General features: G+C 42.4%; 1 protein-coding gene across 1 annotated transcript; it reads left to right on the top strand.

Moving 5' to 3' along the window:
• Nucleotides 1-5,773: 5,773 nt before the first annotated feature.
• On the top strand, nucleotides 5,774-18,648 carry epha2a (eph receptor A2 a). The gene is made up of 17 exons (XM_076760103.1): nucleotides 5,774-5,943; nucleotides 6,766-6,833; nucleotides 8,324-8,960; nucleotides 12,818-12,973; nucleotides 13,092-13,424; nucleotides 14,153-14,280; nucleotides 14,404-14,581; nucleotides 14,694-14,796; nucleotides 15,045-15,097; nucleotides 15,183-15,308; nucleotides 15,403-15,588; nucleotides 15,698-15,759; nucleotides 15,907-16,116; nucleotides 16,311-16,460; nucleotides 16,751-16,944; nucleotides 17,080-17,235; nucleotides 17,819-18,648. Exons 1-17 carry the CDS (start codon nucleotides 5,868-5,870, stop codon nucleotides 17,925-17,927), a joined length of 2,925 nt encoding a protein of 974 aa, XP_076616218.1. The 5' UTR covers nucleotides 5,774-5,867; the 3' UTR covers nucleotides 17,928-18,648.
• Nucleotides 18,649-20,462: the final 1,814 nt, after the last annotated feature.

Genomic DNA, 20,462 nt, shown 5'->3' with positions numbered 1-20,462 from the left:
TTAAGCCAACGCAGATAAAAAAAAAAAGTGCTCAAATGTGGACATTTCAACATCTGTCATGACAACTGGGCAAACTCCATCGACTGAGGAAGATCCTGTGATTTGAGTGAAAGCTCCAGACTAGCTACTAAATGGACCTGCTGGACTGCTGGTTTCAAGGTTAAAAATGAAGATTTCATCTCAACAATGTGTTGTATCCCAAATTCTAACATGGGCTTCACACACACACACACACACACACACACACACACACACACACACACACACCACTGCCTTACAAACAGCTGTAATGCCTGTGATCACACTGTAGGGCCCTCCCAAGTTGGCCAGCCACTGTGATATGTAAACAGTAAACAGGATGGGCCATCCTGTGTATGTGTGTTTGCAAGTGTGTTTGAGTGTGTGTCACAGACTGTGTGTGTGTGTGTGTGTGTGGAGGGGAGGGGATGGCTACTAAAGAGAGAATAAGCCCATGCAGAGCGTGCTAGCCCAGCTGTCACTGCTATAACTTCAGACTTGAGAGACCACAGGATGCAAGCTGGAGGGCCACTGTGTGTGTTTAAGTGTGTGTGTGTGTGTGTGTGTGTGTGTGTGTGTGTGTGTTGTCGCCCCACACCCCCAGGCATTCTCTACAGCCCCTGGCTTCCTTCCTCCCCTTTGTTGAGCCTGCGAGGCAGACTTCGTCAAGCTGAGCACACAAATGAATGCATATGAATGTGTGCTGTCATCTTTATTACGCCCCTTTGCCAGCACCCATTACATTTAACACGGGTCTTTACTGAAGGGGATTTCACTTGCAGTCATGTCTTTGCCCCCCCCCGCCCCCTCCAACTCTTACTTGCCAGACGAGGAGGATTATAGTGACCTCAGCCTGGGATGAATTTGAATACACAACCTGTTACACTCTTGTCAGAACATCATACCAAGCAATGAAAAAAAGGCTAAAAGGAGTTACATTATGGTTGGATGTTTGATATATGACTCCAAAGGTAATTAGCTTTGGTTTCATATTTCAAAGATGAGACAATCCTGTCAAATGTCTTCCTTTGGATTCATACTAAAATATCTGTCTGTACCTGCAGTGTTGATTTTTTTCCCTACAGCTGCTCTTTGATGCATGAGGTCAGTGCCAATGCAGGCAGCAATGACTGATGAGGGCGAAGCCACAAATAGACTTAACCCAGGTAAAGTATGAGTAATGCTCCGTGTTTTTAACCACATTCTCACATTTCTTCCCTTCTTGAGACGAAGACTTGTCGGAGCGTGTTCTTCCTTTTGTTTCTCATCACTACGCCGCACACAACAGAGCCCACATAGGCAACAGACGCCCACCCTGAATTCCAGCTAGGAGAGGTGATGTTTTCAGAGATGGCATGTGGGGCTTTTACAACGAGATGACTGAGGACAGGGAGGAAAAAACAATGCACGGGCTTTTCAGTCCAGACAATAGAGCACAGAATGAAGAAGCTTCCACAACATCCATCCTGTTAGTGAGGAGCATAAAAGGATGGTGGTTTTGGTTTTATGGTTTTATTGTCAGAGGCACTTCTGTTGGTTGATAGTTTACAGTATGTGGTCTTGTGTTTTTTTTTTTCTTTTTTATCTAGTTTTGGTGAAGGACTTTATGTACCTGTATTGAACTTGAGATTAGTGACTTCAAGTCCTACTTCCTATTGTGGTTTATATAGTACTTATCAGTACACAGCGTCTGAACAATGTTGTGGTTGTTGAGCTGAGATATCATGTGTTTATGTCGTCACATCTGATTGTTTTTGTTAGGCTGTAAAACACAGCCTTTGCCTTGTGTGATCTTTATGTTATCAGATAAGTTAAAGGATTACGCACTCCTTGGTGAATGGAAAATTCCCACCTCACAGGCTCATAAAAACCTTTTTAAACCCACAGGATTATCTCAAAATGCAATGGCTCCCATACTCTTGCTCCTGGTCTCTGAATCAGGACCTACATGTCCAAATTTTTTTCAGTGATGTTAGATGAAAACGACAAATTCCAACATTTTTTAACAATAAAAGAGTAATAGAGGTAAAACAAGATAGGCAAAGAATCACCGAACACCAAGAATAAAAATGAAATACACACTGTACTGTTAACAGTGGTGAAGCCTATTTGTGTACATTTACTCAAGTACTGTACTTCAGTACAATTTTGAGGCAAGTATTTCCATTTTATGCTACTTTATGGTTCACATTGCAGAGAGAAATATTGCAATTTTTTATACATTTGTTTTATTTTATACATTTAAAATGCAGGTACTGGTAAAATTTTGTTACTCGTTAACAATTTTCATGCAAAACATTTGAACATTTCACAAAATATGATAAACTGTTATGGATTAAACCACCCAACAGTACATGAAGGTTTGATTGCAGCACTTTTAGTTGTGATTGAGCACTTATTTGTTTTTGTGTGGTACTGCTATTTTACTAAAGTAAATAACCTGAGTACTTCTTCCACCACTGATAGTTAGGCTGTCGCCATCCGAACGTATAAAGAAAGGCGCGACTGCATCATCTCTTAACGAGGGTTTTGGGGGCCCTCGCTCAGAAGGTGGAATGGTGGAAAACAGTTGGTGCATTTTATGTTGGCAGTACACAAAAACTCCCCGGTGCTTTCAGTAGTGTTCCACCTCTGTTTGCTGATAGCTCAAGAAGTGTAAGGAAAGCAGGGGTGTTAGGGGAGCAGGGTCTGAATGACATGGCGTTGCTGCTTCGGCCGTTGTTCACTGACCCACAAAATGCAAACCCAGCCCCCAGTGTGAAGTACTTTTGTGTAGCCGTCGCCCTCAGAAGCCCGGGGCCAGAGTGGGGAGGCACGTTTGGGCACCCGGAGAGCTCAGCGCTGTGAGGCTGCAGTCTGCTCTCAGGCAGCACGCATGCTCTGTTAGGTGGATAAAAAGAAGCCTGTATTGTAATGAAAGCATTTGCATACTTGTGTGTTAGAGAGGGTGTTAACCTTTGACACCTTCAAGAACTGGTTGACAACAGAAACCACTTCTCAGCGCCTAAGCATGAACACACTCGAAAATAACACCTTAGCGTACCTCAGTGTGTATCAAAACCAATAAAGAGGGGAGAGAAAGGTCTGCTTGAGTGCTTAAGATGGAAGTTTCCTTCAAGTGGCAGTTCACACTCAAAACAAAGTGTGGCGGATCATTTGAAAGTGAGGAATACCTGGATATTAAAACATGTCTTTGTGGGACTGAAAAGCAGATCGCAATTTTTTTTCCCCTCAGGAGAAAATAAAACCAAGATTTGTTTGCAAGAAGGAACTGGTATTTGAACAATCAACAGCAAATATTGGTGGAAGCTTAAGATGACAAATAGTAGTTTGAATAAGACTTTAAACTGACATTTTTTCTGCTTGATAATTGTGTTAAAAATATGACATCACATTTAGAGACACAGTTCAACCAGAAATTCTTCAGTTAATGTTTTAAAACCACAAATGAAATCTCTTTGTAAGAACAGAAAAGTGCAGTGAATCGATTTAATAGGAAGGTGTCAGTTTTCTTCTTCTCTTCTCAAGGGTGAAAATGTCCTGTTGGAATAAAAATGATCATGTTAAACTACAACTTGTGTTTGTAAGCAATTGAAGTGGTTGTCATTTGAAGGTCAGAAAGCCATAATTCAACCCACACTTAACTTGTTAATCTATTATTTCACCAACATCTTTCACTCTGTCTGTTGTATGATTAATGTCCGTGTATGGTAGCGTTGGACAAGACAATGTCTGCCTCTTCAGTTGATTTTTTGGGGGGTCTTTGTCAGGATGGCCGACTGTGTTTGGCTCTCAGATCGAGGGGCTCTTCTTTCCAAGTACACGGTGCAAGACTTGACTCTGAAATTCCTGCAGATAAGAGTTGCTAGGTGATGCTATTGTCAGATCTTCTTTGTGGTCACATATTCATACCCAAATTGTAAGGTTCTTTATGAGGAGCGTCTCATTAGTAGTCATATATTCATACCAGTCCACCCCCCCCACTTGACCCCTCCTTTACCAGTCGTGGGAAAGACAAGTCCTGGACGAGATGTGGAGGATTCAGGCAATTACTTGGAGGACCATCAAAAAAAGATTGCCCAACTTAAACACTCTTTCACACTGACAGGCTGCAAAAGTCCAAACATATTTGTACTGTATTACTCACACTTATTGTTTGAAATATTTAGGACCAGTTAAAAGCGATTCTAGCACAGACTAAACATTCAGGAAGGTTTCTAAATGTATGTTTGAACACCAACTGCAAGTGCACCCGAAGAGTGTTAGTATGGATTGTTTACATCTATGCTATGACATAGCTTGGTGCTCCAGATTTAATTAAATTCCCACACAAGGCAGAGCACCAACACTACAGTATGATGCAACTGCAGGAAAAACTAAAATGAAAAACTGAAACACGAAAAATCTTTTCTATATCACTTTGTTTAACAATACTTAATGCTCAGCATTCACTAAGTCATTGTATTGGCCCAAATCTTTACTGTCCTTGAGAAAATCAGATTGGAAATATATTTATTTTAATCTTTTCATTACTACTGAATTTTGAACAATCGTACTGGTTATTAATGGTGGAAAGTAAGTAATTATGTTTACTGAAGTAGTTAAGTACAAATTTATGGTAGTTGCATTGAACTTGCAGTAACTAGTTACTTTGAATACAATGTTATGTAGAAAACAGATGATCAACTGCTAAAAAAAATGATGATTTGATATATTAAACTACTACTACAATGCATCTATAATACAAATATGTATACAGTCTATAATAATACAACGCAAGGCAATTGTGCATAATGAGTACTTAAACTCTTGATATTTAAAGTATATTTTATTTTTACTGATGCTATGTATGAATGTGTGTATGTGTTTTAATGCAGGACTTTTATATTGAGTATTTTTACACTGTTGTAATAATTGAGATCTGAATACTTCTTCCACCACAGATTATAAATAAAAATACACTCTGGGAGGGTTCATTCTGCATTAATAGGCTATTTAAATAGTATTTTTCATTCTGGTATTTCTACTTTTACCTAAGCTATAGATCTGTGTACTTCTATCACTGTCTGACATTTATCTTTGCATTTAGCTTTCATTTGGTAATCAGAATTAAAATCAATCAGCTTTAGTGGCTGAGAGCTGTTTGAATTCCACTCCAGTTTTAAGTTGCTTACTGGTAAATAGCTACAAGAAGATTAACAGGAATGACAGCAATAGACACACGAGTAAAAACAAAGGCAATAATGCTGAACAAAGATAGAAAAAAAATAGAACTATTATAAAATAGAAATGCTGTATATAAAAAGCAACAATGGCCAACAACATACATTGTCTATATACAAGTCAGTTGTTTCTGTAAATTATGAACAAATTCAAATGGGCCTACTGCACAGGAGTGAACATACAGTAAATATGCTGTACATATTTAATTCATCATTTGTAGATAACATAAGTTATTGCTGACTGAGTTTTAATATAAAAATATGCAAATGTGTCCGGTAAATAGGATATACGTAACGCTAAAGGAGAGTTTGATTTGATATTGATGAATCAATTAAACAAATATTTAAAAGTCAATACAGTGACTGCGCAGTGTATAAAGGCCCACATCCTTCTCAATGAAACAGGTGCGGTCAAATGGATGTGGCCCCGCCCCCTGACTACCATATTTGGATAACCTCGACATTCCAAAGCGCGCGGCGCGGGGCGGGGCGATGACGCCACCTGCTTCTCAATGGTGTGCGAGCTCGTGCTCAGTCAGCCGGTGGAGTCAGTGGGACAGACGGATGACAGCCGAGAGACTGCTGGGACATAAAACCACGACTTTTTAAAGAAAGTTGTGTGGAATCATGGAGCTCCGTCCGGTCAACGTATTTTTGTTTTTATTTATGAACCAAGTATTTACCAGCCTCCAGTCGAAAGAACGTGAGTACTTTTTTACGCGTTGTGTTAAAAGAAATAAAAGTGTAGTTTAACTTTACCGCACCTCATGAGTCAGGACGTTGGAATTTGATAGCCTGCTTTAAGTTTTACTTACGTTTTTAAATTTTTGGCACTGTCAACTGAAAATTCCTCCGGAACATTTATTCTGTTTTGTTTTTCAGCCAGTAAAAGACAATTTGTTGAATGTCTGTACTGAATGTATCCCTTTCCTGTTTTAACTTTGTCTTTGAGGGACTGAGAATGAGTTATATGGTCGAAAAGTTCGGTACTTCTTCGGTCGAACTTTTCAAGTATATATGTAACCTACCAGTCGTTTTAAACGAATTACTTAGTATTTACCCTGTCAGCTCGGGGTTAAGGGCCACCTGTGAGGTGCCTTAACATGTCAGCTTTTTTCGTTGCACTTGTGGTTCACATTCATGTATTGCCCTCGTCATGGCAATTTTAACTGCCCACGCCTTTCTCAGACATTATTGGTCCTGTATCTTGGGCCTGGAGGACACGGTCAATGAAGTCCTGAATCAGACCGACATGCTTGATTAAAATGTCAAAGCATGGCATGTGCCCCCCATAAAGCTGTTGGCCCCGAGATCAAGGCAGCGAATTCAATTGTACAGTCAAATGATAGTCATTTCTAGCTCTTTAACAGCCTATTAAACAGAAGATCTGTTGTTAAGTCTAGAAAACATTTAGCTTTCATAAGAGCTATACACACACACACATTTTTTTGATGCATCAGGTGTCATTAGTTGCTTTTTTGCTTGTTGTAATTACATCCTTTTTTTTTCCTGTTCGTCTCTGTAGAAATATTGCTGGATATGAGCGCTTCAGGATCAGAGTTGGGGTGGTTGACGTTGCCATATGAGAACGGAGTGAGTATTTATACCTCAACAGGCATTTTTAAGACTTCAGGTTCAAGACTTGAAACCGTCTTTATCTGTGTAAGTCTAGAAATGGATGAAATGCTGCTGAAGATAAGTTGGTGTGAGAATTTGAATACTACTTAATAATAACAGAGGCCTCTTTCTGGCTCATCCAGTCCACTAAAAAAGCTCCCTGGGAGAGATGGAATGAGTGGCAGCTCGATGAGGTTTGGCAGAGCTCCGCTAGTCTTGTGTTAACGCAACCCTTTCATAAAAAACTTATGAATGCTATTAAAATGTCATGGTTTAACCTACATTTAAATTTACAGTACAGAGGTGCATTTTTACAAAATCACCGGGGGTTGTTTTCATTCCTTCACTAAACCATAAAACTCAATTTCAAGGTTATTTTTCCTTGTCATTCCTCTCTGAATCCAGAGATAACAGCACCGAGGTGATCTGTACAGTTGTGGAAATACATAAGTAAAAGAGACAGAAAGACTGGTCCATGTGTGGAGAACCATCCCTCTATCTATAGTTCAGTGGCTTTCCATCTAAAAAAAGCAACAGGACATGCCCACTTCCAAATTTTGGCCTACATTTCTTTTGTGACTCTTCTCAAAGATCGAAGGTGGCTTTGTTCTAATCAAGCTTTCAAAGTGTATTCAAGTTTGCAGCAGGGGTGACCATTTTGAATGTATGGTCTTCAGGAAATGTATTTTATAAATGAAGTATAAGCTGTCTAAATAGACAATAGAGGTTGGATGGTAATAAGAAGTAAAGGCCAGAAATTCAGTATTTAATGTGGCCACAATGTAGAGGAACTATGAAACTCACAGACTTAAATGATCTATGTTGCCTCATAAAGAGCTGCTCTTATCTAAAGCTACTAATGACTCATTTGAAACTGTGGAAATATACCTAATTATACTATTGTGCCTTACATGATTTTCTAACAGTTAGTGTGATTTATTCCCTGAAACACACCAGTACTGTTAACACATGAAGTGTCACATTTTAATGTTGAATGGAGGCTTTTAATCTTTCGACTCGTCATTGCTTCCCTCTCTTAAAAACTCTTAATTGTTGCCAAGCCTTTACGCTGTGCTTATGAAGCTCATTTAACAGCCATAAATCTTAGTTGGTTTTCTACAGTAGTATTTGCTGGATTTACGCGTGTCCTCACACACATGCACCCTAGTGTGTTAGTGGAAAACCACACACGTTGTGAGCACCGCACATGTTCAGGCCAATGATCTTAAGTTGTGGAAAAAAAAAAGCTTCAGCTCACTTCTGCTCTTTATGAGCTTCTCACTCAGCATGAAAGGCGAGGTGTCTCATCAATAAAACTGGTTTTCGGCAGGAACAAAGCCATTGAACCCTGTACTTATTCCCTGAAAAAAATGCCTTTTCTCCTTTCATTATTGTAGCTGGTACCAGTGACTGTTGCCCCTTAAACTAATCCTCCTCCACTCTCTTTGTCTTTTTCTGTTCTACAGTGGGAGATAGTCCAGACAGTAGTGAACGGCTCACTTTTCTATACCTACAGTGTCTGTAGCATAGACTCTACTGATCAGGATAACTGGTTACGCACAACATTCATCCAGCGGCGCCCGGGTACGACGCGTGTCTCTGTGGAGCTCCGGTTCGTTGTGCGAGACTGCAACACTTTTGAAGGGGCTTCTGTCGCCTGCAAAGAGACCTTCAACCTTTTCATCTCTGAGGCTGATGCTGACGTGGGAACCAACTTCCGTAAAGGCCAGTTCCGCAAAGTGGCCACCATCGCTCCCGATGAGGTCACACGGGGTCGCGTGTTAAAAGTCAACACAGAGACGAGGACTGTGGGGCCGCTCTCTAGAAAGGGCTTCTACCTGGCTTTTCAGGACATGGGCGCTTGTGTGGCACTGCTGTCTGTCAGAGTGTTCTACAAGACATGCCCATCCACAGTGCAGAGCTTGGCAGCTTTCCCAGAGACTGTGGCGGATGCTCTCAGGGAGGTGGAGGGGGCCTGTGTGGAGAATGCCATCAGTCAGGCCACCCCACGCATCTATTGCACAGCTGAGGGAGAATGGGTGGTTCCCGTGGGTCAGTGCCAGTGTCTGGCTGGCTATGAAACCACTGGGGACTCCTGCCAAGGTAAGCACTGCCAGAAATACGCCACGCACTCAACTGAGACATGTTTGTGTTGCCATGTGAGTTATAGTAAATGAAACACCTCCAACCACTACTTTGGCAAGGTGTGAGGAATGAGCGCAGAGGAATGCAATTGTGTCTGGCTTGCTTGGATCACAAAAGCACTCCATATCTGTCTTGAAGTAGGCCAGGTACAGCAGGACTGGGCATGGGACGCACTGTATGAACCTGTTTGTTTGGTTTAGATTTTTAGGTAACCACATATTGCTCCATGTGATATACTGTAGATCCAAATCACTGAGGATATTTCGACAGTCTGCCATCAATGCCTCATCTCCTGACATGTTGGGTAATCACGCATTCTTTCCACTGCCTTTCTCTCAGGATACTGGGGCTGGGCTAAGGCACCGTTTTATGAATAGGTCAATGGCTGGAGGTGACAAAGTACAGTACAAGAAGCTGTGTCCCAGTTCTATACTACACATTTACTCTAAGTGGAGTTTCTTAGAAATTTGACAAACACATACTCAAAGATGTAAATGGACTGTATTTATATAGCGCTTTTACAGTTTACTTAAAAATGTCAGTATGCGACGTTGATAGACATGTTGTTGATAGCCTTCCCACAATTTACTGCTCAGTAGAAACTGAGGAGCTATCTAAGTTTCCAAATTTAAAGTTTATGGTACTATAAAGATTAGTGCATATCACAGACTGTGAGGTTTTAGTGTGTGGTATGAAAAAGTTGTTGTGTAATGGAACATCAGGATAAACTTTTAGATATTCATAGCTACTGTACATAGATTTAAAAAACAAAAGCATATATAATTTTTAAAGTAAAAGCAATTTGGGAACATACTGTTGAAGGTTTTTTGTCTATTCATATGACACCCAAACTAAGGTTAAGAATGTAAAAACTCTGCAGTATGCGCTGCCCTCGAGAAAGACCTGCGAGTACATGTGCAAAAAACAAATAGATGTGTACAGTAAAAGACATAACTGTGGCGTGCATACCGTGTGTGCTCCTGCTGTTTGTGTGGAAGTTGGTCTTTTGGCATTCTCGGGTGTGGTGTGCTGAACTGTCTGGAGGAAGCGTGGGAGGAGAGAGGGTATGGAGAGAAGAGGAAGGAGGGAGGAAGGGCACAGTATGGTGCGGGGTTTTCTGAAAGGAATTCTTTCACCCTCGCGTCACCTTCAGCGCTGGGTGACTAAAGGAAGGGCCGTGTGAATGTGTCAGGATGACTACCTGAGCGGTGTGTCTTCTGCTCGCAAGTATTTGTTTTGTGTGAGTTGCTAAGGCGACAGGAACCACAGATTACAGGGATGGAGCCGACACGCCTATCAGAGGTTGGACTGAGTCAGGCTGTGGTTTATGACTCCTGATGGTCCGAGTCACCTTGACTGGCAGAGTTTGGTCTACTTGGAGCCAGTTCCTATAAGTGAGACATTCTTACCGGATCAAAGGACTGACAGATTAATTGATGAACATAGAATTAATTGACAACTCTGTTGATAATTGATTCGCTGTTTAAATCGTCTTTTTCTACCAAAACAGAAATGAATTGCTTCTTTCTCTTTGTGGGGGTTTTGTACTTTTCAGCGTTTCATATCACTCTAAACTGAATATCTTTTATGTTTTGGACTGTTGTTCAGTTCATTTGGGCTTTAGGGAACTGGACAAACATTTTTTCATGATATGATATAGACCGAATGAGTAATTGATAGATAAGCACCATGCTTCAAAGGCAGAACAAGAGAGCAAGGCGTGGAGGAAATGAGGCAGAGGAATGTTTCCGTCTTTGTTGTTCCTGACCGCAGGCAGACTCAGAGTCGAACACCTGAAACGGAAGTTAGCTGAGGAAGACAGGAAATATTTATGATGTGGAAAAAAAACTGATTCCAAAGTCTGGAGGATGACCTGGTTGTTAGGATTCAGGAAACATGTTTCATTACATAAGTTAGAACACAATTATTATGCTGTTGTCCCTTATTTCCAATTTTACGTTCACAAGAGAAAGTGATCTCCTTAGAGACTCATGGCCGGTATGTGGATTCCACTGAAGAGCCCAACTGTTGTGGGAAAAGGAAGTAAAGCGAGATGAGGAGGAATGCTGACTGACACAAATAAGCAGGTTGTCGTTGGTCGAAGTCAGAGGGTGGGGAGTGAGTCGACAGTTGGTGCATGAGGGTGGTTAGCTTCGTGGCTGCTTAGTTAGGTGTGGAGTGTAATTTAGTCAAGAGGATTAGTGGAGCAACAGGACAGCTGTTAGCCAATGACATGCCCCACTTTGCCTCCCTTTGCTCTTTCATCCGGTGGTTAACACACGCAACGAGCTCCCTAATCCATGTTCCCACTCATTAGAACAATGGGCCGACACAAAGAGCAAAAAACAGATTCAATTAACAGATGCACCGGTGCGGAACACAAGTCCTTTTCACATGTGTGCTGTAGTCAAAAAGGAGCACGGGACAATTAGGATAGAAGTTAGCTGAATAAAAGTTTTGGATCAAATGATATTTCAGCCATTTTTGTAGATGCTAAAAACTCAAATTCAAAGTAATCCATCTTTGCCAAAGTTTGCATTAACAATGTTTGCATTCATGCATTGCACACATGTCACCATTTGCAAGCTGCATAATGAGTAATGCAACATATTTATGGCACCACTCTGTCCAATCTCAGAGACAATAGATGAATAGGGCTGGAGTTTCTTTGGTACGTGACAGAGGTCCTGCTGCCCCGGCTCAAGATGAAATGGGCAGGCCCCCTTTTCTTATGCGAAAAGACCTCAGCTACACCCCCACTGCCGCCAAGTGACTCCCCAGAGAGAACTTCTGTTGGTGCTCCAGACCTTTGCCCCCATCCCCCATCCGTCCATCTATTCATCTTCATCCCTCCTACTCAAACTCAACCTGCTCCTTCTCCTCCACCGCGGCAATACTTGGAGTGCAAAGGTCTTTCTGCCTCGGTGGTGAAGTAACGCGACCACGTCTTTAATTCAGGGTTCACTCGACCTCCTCTCCCAGCCACCAGCACAGAAACCAGATGAAAGGCTCCTCCCGAGGGAGACAGCAGAATGAAAGCAGAGTCGAGAGCTTTCATAAGATCCATTCTTTTAAAGGGTTTTTTTTTTCTTACTGTGCTAGAGCCCTTCATCACCCCAGAAAGAATGTGCATCTGTTTCCATAAACACGCTGAAAATCTTACTTGTCCAGCAGCTTTTCCTTTTTCATGACTCTCTTGTCCTCTAACTGTTCAACCTTGGATGCTGTAATTTGCGACGGGTGTCAGGGGTTAGTGGAAGGAAGGAAGAAAAGGAGGAAACATCAGCTTTCAGACTGAATAGTAGCTCTTGCGCCCTGGTTTCTGTCCACTCTGCACGTTCATTAACCTCAGTGCCCTGGAAGGCTGTTTATCTGTGTGCTGAGATGTCCATCACAAAACTCCACAATCAGTGTCCAAGGTGCCACTTCCTTTGGCAAAAACAGAAATATTATCTGCCAGAGAATATGAACTTAGAGTTCACAGGGGGAAGGCAGATCAGATCACCTGATGGATTTAGTGCTTTTCTGTCATCCGGTTGACACTGGCAGTGCGACCTGAGATTAGGCCTTCAGGCGAAAAAGGCGAGTGGAGGCAGATAGTCAGGGAAATCCCTTTTCATTCCTCTGCACACAAAGACTCAGTGATTATAGGTTAGTCGCAACGAATGCTTCCTGCCGGGTGGAAGGGACTGGTATTACAGAGACAGCTTCATTGTTTGCATTTTGATCAGTCATTCCTTCCTGTGTTTGTCTGTTTCACAGTTAGCCCTGTATGACATGTTTAAACTAACACACACCTTCTTGCTCTCACACAGCGTGCAAACCAGGCTACTTCAAGCCATTTGTATCGAGCCAGTTTTGTCAGCTTTGTCCTGATAACACCAAGCCCTCTGATGCCGGCGCCACTGAATGTCAATGTGAGGAAGGTTTCTTCCGCTCCCCTTCAGACCCTCCTTCATCAGCCTGCTCTGGTAACAACACCCCCCAACTGTCATATTACTAGAACTATTACAAAATCAACTTTTAGCTCATGAGACGCAGGTCAGGACATCAGACTAACTGTTCTGTGTCATCTACTTCCTCCCAAAGCTCCACCTAGTGCCCCTCATGACCTGAGCTCCACCACACTGTCAGCAGAGGGCAGGCTGCAGCTGTCCTGGAGCCCACCGCTGGTGACCGGGGGCCGCAGTGACCTCACCTATAGTGTGGTGTGTGAGCTCTGCGATGGGGCCTCGTGTGTCCCCTGCGGTGAGAAGGTCCGTTTCGAGCCAGGTTCTACAGACCTGCAGGACGCCACGGTCGTCGTTACTGACCTGGATTCTCATCTCAACTACACGTTCACCGTGGAGGCTCACAGCGGCGTGTCCCAGTTTGGCACTGAGAAGCCCACTGCGAGCATCACCACTGCTCTGGACTATACAGGTGAGCTCGATCACATAACAGGCCTGTTGTTTTTGCTTTGATTCAAATTGATTAAATATTTAATGTTTCCTATGTTTCGATGAGCTGTCCATTATCAAATTGTTGGCCAAAAAGTAATTCACAGACATCCAAATGCACAGTATGCTATCCCTCACAGAGACATTACGTATGTTTGGAGTTAATTAAACCCCAGAGAGGTGTGACTGCCAAACTGTTATATAACTCTAATACCAGATATCCAAACACACCTATTTTGGATTTGGGTGGTGTCGAGAAGTTATTCTCAACACCAACCACAGGTATAGAGCATGTGAAAATCCATTGTATTTAATCCTCTTTCTCAGCTGGAGTTTCTGTGGCCACAATCAGAAGTAATTTGTCATTTTCTGGAGCAGATATTTGAAATGTCATCTGTTCAATATTATGAGTAAGCAATTCTCACAAAATTAGAAAAAGTCAGCAACTGTGAAGGTGATAAAACAGTTTGAAGTACAGCTTTTGAGTTTCCAAAAATGGTCTGGAGTCTCCATCGGAGTTAAGAGGGTTTAGACGTTTTTTCATACAATATTGTCAGTAAAAACCACTGTACAAAAAGAAAGGCTTACTACACAAAGAGGAATTCGGTCTGACCCACTGAGTCCCAAAGGCTTTCATTTCCAAATGTCCTTCCAAAGACTATGATTAGTCACTAACCAGTATTTTGCTTTCTGTCTCTCGCCGACCGTTAGATCCCCCCAAGGTGACGATGATCCATCTGGATGATCGCAGCCCCACCAGTCTGTCTCTGTCCTGGACTCTGTCTCGCAGGCCTCCAGCCCACATCAATCACCGCTATGAGCTTATGTACCGCAGAAAAGTAAGACAGAGCGCTTTGTACTCTTTCGTCTCTCCTTCCCCTCAATTCAGAGTTGAGGTTGTTGCATGAAATCTTCACAGATTTTCTGGTTAAGATAAAAAACAACGTTTTTCCTCTTCACAGGATGACGATGGCGAGCGAGATGTGACCACCTACACAGTCCTGATTTTGGAGAAAAGTTCAGTCCAGATTAACGACCTCACCCCAGACACTACTTACATGTTCAGGGTGCAGGCGATGAGTCCTGATGGCAGCCCTGGCAGCTACAGCGTGGAGCACGAGTTCCATACTTCACCACTAGGTAACAGCAGCCTTAGAGTCTAGGGAAGATGAAATAGTTACTGCCCTTTAATATAAACTTTAATGTCACATACTTGAGTTGATAAATGTTTTCCTCTCTATGATTTGCACAGCTGAGTCTCAGATCCAGAACAACTCCACCATGGTGATGGGAGCTGTCTTTGGAGTGGCAGTTATTCTGCTTGTTGTGGTGGCCGTCCTGCTCCTGCGTAAACGGTTGGTAACAAGATAAATGGCATCTACAGGCCTGCAAACTGTGTGATTATGTGCCACAAGCCTGTGCACTATTTGAACTGTTAAAGGATATTCTGGTGTGACGGCTCAGGGAGGGTTTATCAGTAATAGGCAGTCCTGCGATTAAGTACAGCCTTGATCTTTTTCACCAGAGTCTGACCTGCAATTACCTCAGAGCCAGTCTGTATTCTGTTTAGTCCTTGTAGTGATTATTTGTGTTTTCCTCTCAGGAGACTGAGCTCTCGTGGCAGGGGAGGACCTGAAGATCCCTACTTTTCGACAGGTTAGAAAACCGTTCTGAACATGTAATAATACGTCACCATTATTTACAGATGGAACAGTTCTATAAGTTATTATTCCCTCCTTAGATCAGCTCAAGCCTCTGAAGACTTACGTTGATCCACACATGTATGAGGACCCGAACATTGCCATCCAGAAGTTTGTCACAGAAATTGAGCAGGGTGCCATCAGCAAACAAAAAGTCATCGGTGTTGGTGAGCGCCTATCTTCCATTTCATCTAATTACATTTAATCAAATGTCAGAGCACAATTTCTAATGTTTCCTCCTGCTGTCCGTCTGCCCATCAGGAGAGTTTGGGGAAGTGTTCCGTGGCGTGATGAAGTCTCCTGTGCGAGGGGAGGTGGCTGTGGCCATCAAGACCCTGAAGCCGGGGTACTCGGAGAAGCAGAGGCTGGACTTCTTGAGCGAGGCCAGCATCATGGGTCAGTTCTCGCACCCGAATATCATCCGCCTGGAGGGAGTTGTCACCAAATGTGAGTTGATGGCCTCAGACACAAGTCAAACAAACATTCATGGCTCATTTGCTTCAACTGCGTGTCTACTTTTCTTTCACTAAATGCAACATTTTGTTCTAATTTTCAGTCAAGCATATCATGATAGTGACAGAGTACATGGAGAACGGAGCTCTTGACACATATCTGAAGGTAGGTGCATGTTTGTTATTGTTAACAGGAGGACAAATGAGCTTCAGAAGTAAACTTTTGACTATTTGACTAAAATTTTTTGACACATTAAAAATCTTAATAATTAGGTATAAAAAAAGGTATTTAACATGTATTTTTCCCCTTTAGGACCATGATGGAGAGATTTCATCATATCAGCTCGTGGGGATGCTGCGTGGAATAGCTGCTGGCATGAAATACCTCTCCGACATGAACTACGTCCACCGTGACCTCGCAGCAAGAAACGTTCTGGTTAACGGCAACCTGGAGTGTAAAGTGTCTGACTTTGGCCTGTCACGTGTGCTGGAGGATGACGCTGAGGGCACCTACACGACAAGAGTGAGTCTAACATTTCACAGCCTAAAAGCATAGCAACAGAGAGCAACTCTTGTTTTTTTCTAGAAATAAAGGCCAGACTGTTAATGGTATTTTCACTCTCAAGTGTCTAATCTAAAGTGTTGGTCTTTCAGCACCTTCTGTTTCCACTCGATTCACCCATTAAATATGATTCGTGAATGTTTCTCTTCTGTCAGGGAGGTAAAATCCCCATCCGCTGGACTGCCCCAGAGGCCATCGCATACAGGAAATTCACTTCAGCCAGCGATGTGTGGAGCTTTGGTATTGTCATGTGGGAAGTCATGGCATTTGGAGAACGGCCCTACTGGGACATGAGCAACCATGAGGTATGCTTCACTGTCACATCGTCTTTCCAGCTCGTACGGTTGAGATGAAGGATTGTTTTGGCCTGTGCAGGTCAAACTTTAATGTGTGTAACCACTGAGAGTCTGTGCTGGGTAGGTGGTGAGAGAAATCTCCCTGACATCCAGTATAGGTTCCCCCCATCCTCTTCAAATGACCTGTTACTGTCAACATACGAACACAGCACTTTTCAGACTGCTTCGTCTGTCACTGCAGCCATAAATATGCTTCGGATCTAAGCGCTTCCTCCACTCTGCCCCCGCTTCTTCCTCAGGTCATGAAGGCTATCAACGAGTCCTTCAGGCTTCCTGCTCCGATGGACTGCCCATCCGCCATCAACCAGCTCATGCTTCAGTGTTGGCAGCACGACCGCTCCAAACGACCTCGCTTCTCAGACATCGTCAACATTTTGGAGAAACTGCTCCGAAGCCCAGAGTCTTTGAAAACAATCGCTGACTTTGATCCACGGTATGAACATTACTTTTATTCAGGTTCAAGTTTTGGTAACAAAGTAAAACAGACTAAATTAAAAGAAACACACACTCAGTGTTCATATAATCACAGCAAGTGATGAATAATCCAAATGTACTTTGTTCCTCACAGCGTGTCCATCCGCCTGCCCAGCACCAGCGGCTGTGACGGCACCATGTTCAGATCGGTGCCCGAGTGGCTGGAGTCCATCAAAATGAGCCAGTACAGCGAAAGCTTTGCTCGCGCTGGGATCACGACCATGGAGCAGGTGCTCGCCTTGAGGCATGAGTAAGTGCACATATGGCACAGGTGCAGCTCTGCCACGCTGCGCTGATTCAACTGGCACCGGGCCACATTTTGTAGTAACACAGAGAGAGTATTGAGCTCTCAGCTTGAACATTTGTTATCCAGTTTGTGAATGCAGAAATACTCCACTCTGCCTCTGCCCATAACATTCCTCTCATTCTCTGCTGCCATAACTTCTCCAGCAGCGGTTTGCAGCCTTATTTGTCTCATGTACGGCTACAGCCCTGTCACATGAGCTCAAGCAATCTTTCACCAGCACCATCTGCAATGTACCAAATGTGCCCATTTGGCTTGAACTGGATGCTAAAAAATTACATTTTCAGACAATTTAATCATCAGTATATTTGGACACTTGTACTATTAGCATTTGCAGTGACAAACTGAACATTTAACCATTTATCCTTTACTACCAGTATATGGATATTAATTTCAAATTATTTGAGTTACTCCTCAATCTTTCCTACGGTATAAGAGTCCATAGTTGGGCATCACTACTCTACAAGTACCACTGTGATCTCTTTGTGTAAAACACACTCAAAACGAATCATCTATCTTTTCCTTTCAGAGACATCAGGAATATTGGAGTGCGGTTGCCCGGTCACATGAAGAGGATAGCATACAGCATCCTGGGCCTGAAAGATGAGACCAGCTCCCTCAGCGTGTTTGCCGTGTGATCTAAGCATTCCTTCAAATCAAAGTGCACTGACCGACCATGCCATTTCACTCATGGACAAGGAGGATTGAGGTGGGGGCTGAAACTGAGCTACGCTGCAGCCTTTTTTTGTCTTTTCTGTGGTGCAGTGTGGCACGACTGAAGAGGATCCTCCAAGCTACTCAGAGAAGACTGAGATCAAAAACACTTATGTACTTTATGATATGAACAAAAGATGAATAATTTATCTTTATGTAAAAATGTTTTATATGTTGAATATAAACAAGTGATGTAGTAAATGAAACTTTTCTAAGTGCAAAATGTGAGACAATGTGAGAGTGCTTGGCTCGTACTTACGGAATGACTGAAATATGTTGTGCTCTATATGATAAAGGGCTTTTTCTTCCAAGCACTCACTTTAATCCTGCCAGTGTGTCTGGATCCTTAAATCTCTTTGTTTTTCTACAATTTTTGTGACCAGTGAGGCTTGCTTTTAAATTTGGGATGATTATTCCACTCAGGGCAAAGAATCATACATTCTATGTTTTATAGTTAGTCTCCGTATCACACGATGCATTTTCCTCAACATGTTTACATCATGTCTTAATACAACTGTTCATTTTTATTTAATATTTATTTTATTGTCTATTTATGTCATTTGTTACATGAGAAATAACTCTGATACGGCTCATGTTTGCCAGGCTGTGTATTTTTGTCTTTAAATAAAATCAGTGTTGCCTTGTGACCAGACTGATTGTTTTTTTTTATTAGGTCAGACTGAGATTTCTCAACAACTGTTGGATGAATTGTCATGAAGTTCAGACATTCATTGTTCCCAGATGATGAACCATGATGACTTATGCGACCTGTTGACTTTTCCTCTACTGCTGCCAGACGTTGTTTGGTAGTGAAAGGTCTTGTCATCTATTAAAGGACTGCAGTAAAATTCACTTTGGTGAACTTCAGTGATCCCCTGACTTCTCATCACGTGCCATCACCAAGTCAAAATTTAAGTTTGTCCTTGAAAATGTAAAAATATCCTGAACTCCGATCTTAGCGTAACAGACGATCAACGTGTCCACTAAACATGGCTTAAATTAGTTTTATTGTATTTTGTATTGTATTTTGAAAGCTTTCATTGAGATGTTTGAAATCCAGTTTGACCCTGACCCAGTGTGTTCCCTCTTTGGCTTAACATCAAAGGAATCATGTGCTCTCTTTCCAAGTAAAGCCTCTGTGGTGACAGCTTTCATTACACTCCTTGTGAGACATCCGATCCCTTTAAAATGGAAGCCATGCACTCCTACGTCCTTTCCTCACTGGGTCAAAGATGTGACGTATTTCTTAAAGACAGAAAAACTTACATACTCACAGGGTTCTCTCAAGCCTTTGTTGAAACATGGAGGCCCGGTCTGGATTTGTATAACTCACTGCAGGAACGGCTTGCCAGCACAATACCTATAAACACTCCAATCAAATAAAACGAGAAAAACTGTTCATCACATTGTTGGAGCTCACTTCTCACATCTTCGCTCACCCGACACTCGATATGATATTAAACCTCACAAGTGACTGGTCTGCTTACACCATCCTCACACAAAGCACCTGTGCCGTACTACCTTGCATATCTAACACTCTTGTACCCAAAACATGAGCGGCTCCTCTGAAAGGCCTTTCTTCTGACAACTTCTATCTGTTATCTTTCTTTCAAATTAGCACTACAGCCTCACAGAACTTGTTTTGGTGACGTCTGTCATCCAGATGGAGTTGATTAACCTCGGTGACTTTGCCAAGGTGCAGCAGAATGTCACACCTACACACAACTGTGCTCCATCATACACCGTCACTCAGCCACTGTATGTTAAATTCCCCCTCTGTGAGGTTTTTTGCTGGAAATTCATTAGTACAGTGTCATTTCTGTGATGACCTACTGTCATAGCCTTAAAAAGCCCAATTACATTATAAATTTGATCTAAAAGCTACTTAATTGTATCATATTGTCACTTTAGTGGCTTAAACTTACGAATGACAGTTTCTTTAATATCACACCTGATAATTATAGGTTCGTCCTCCACACAGAAACATCTCCACACCCTTTCTCACACAAACACAAAGACTCAAACGCTCCCACTGAGGGGTGCGGCGAGACATTTTGGACCCCTTGACAAACAGTTCAACAACATTTCTCACACAGTGAATATCTGCGATCTGTGTCATGTTCCAGTGCACTCAGAGGACTATAAAAGAGGCCTATATGGTGACACTTTCAGCAGACAGCAGGGAGAGCCCACTAGATTAGAATGACCTCTATGGGTTCCATACAGTAGATGCAGTCAGCTAGATAGAGAGAGTCCACCTCTACAGCCTGTATGGAGAAAGGTCGGGGTATTTCCTCTGAAGATTCAGGATCACTACCTCTGGAGGCCAGTCAAGAAAATAAATTTACAGGTCAGGTAAATAAAACTGGACAGATGTGCTCAGTTTTTCATTTTAAAAAGCAAGTCCGACCCACTTAAATTAGTGAGAGAGATTTACCAGCTGTAAATGACTGTTTCAG

Source organism: Chaetodon auriga, chromosome 2 (genome assembly GCF_051107435.1).
Source record: "Chaetodon auriga isolate fChaAug3 chromosome 2, fChaAug3.hap1, whole genome shotgun sequence".
NCBI classification, from domain to species: Eukaryota; Metazoa; Chordata; class Actinopteri; order Chaetodontiformes; family Chaetodontidae; genus Chaetodon; species Chaetodon auriga.
This window is presented reverse-complemented; position numbering and strand designations above follow the sequence as displayed.

Coding starts and splice junctions, on each gene's coding strand:
- epha2a (XM_076760103.1), top strand. CDS start 5,868: ATGGAGCTCCGTCCGGTCAACGTATTTTTGTTTTTATTTATGAACCAA. Junction 5,944..6,765: donor CAGCCTCCAGTCGAAAGAAC/GTGAGTACTTTT, acceptor TCGTCTCTGTAG/AAATATTGCTGGATATGAGC. Junction 8,961..12,817: donor CACTGGGGACTCCTGCCAAG/GTAAGCACTGCC, acceptor GCTCTCACACAG/CGTGCAAACCAGGCTACTTC.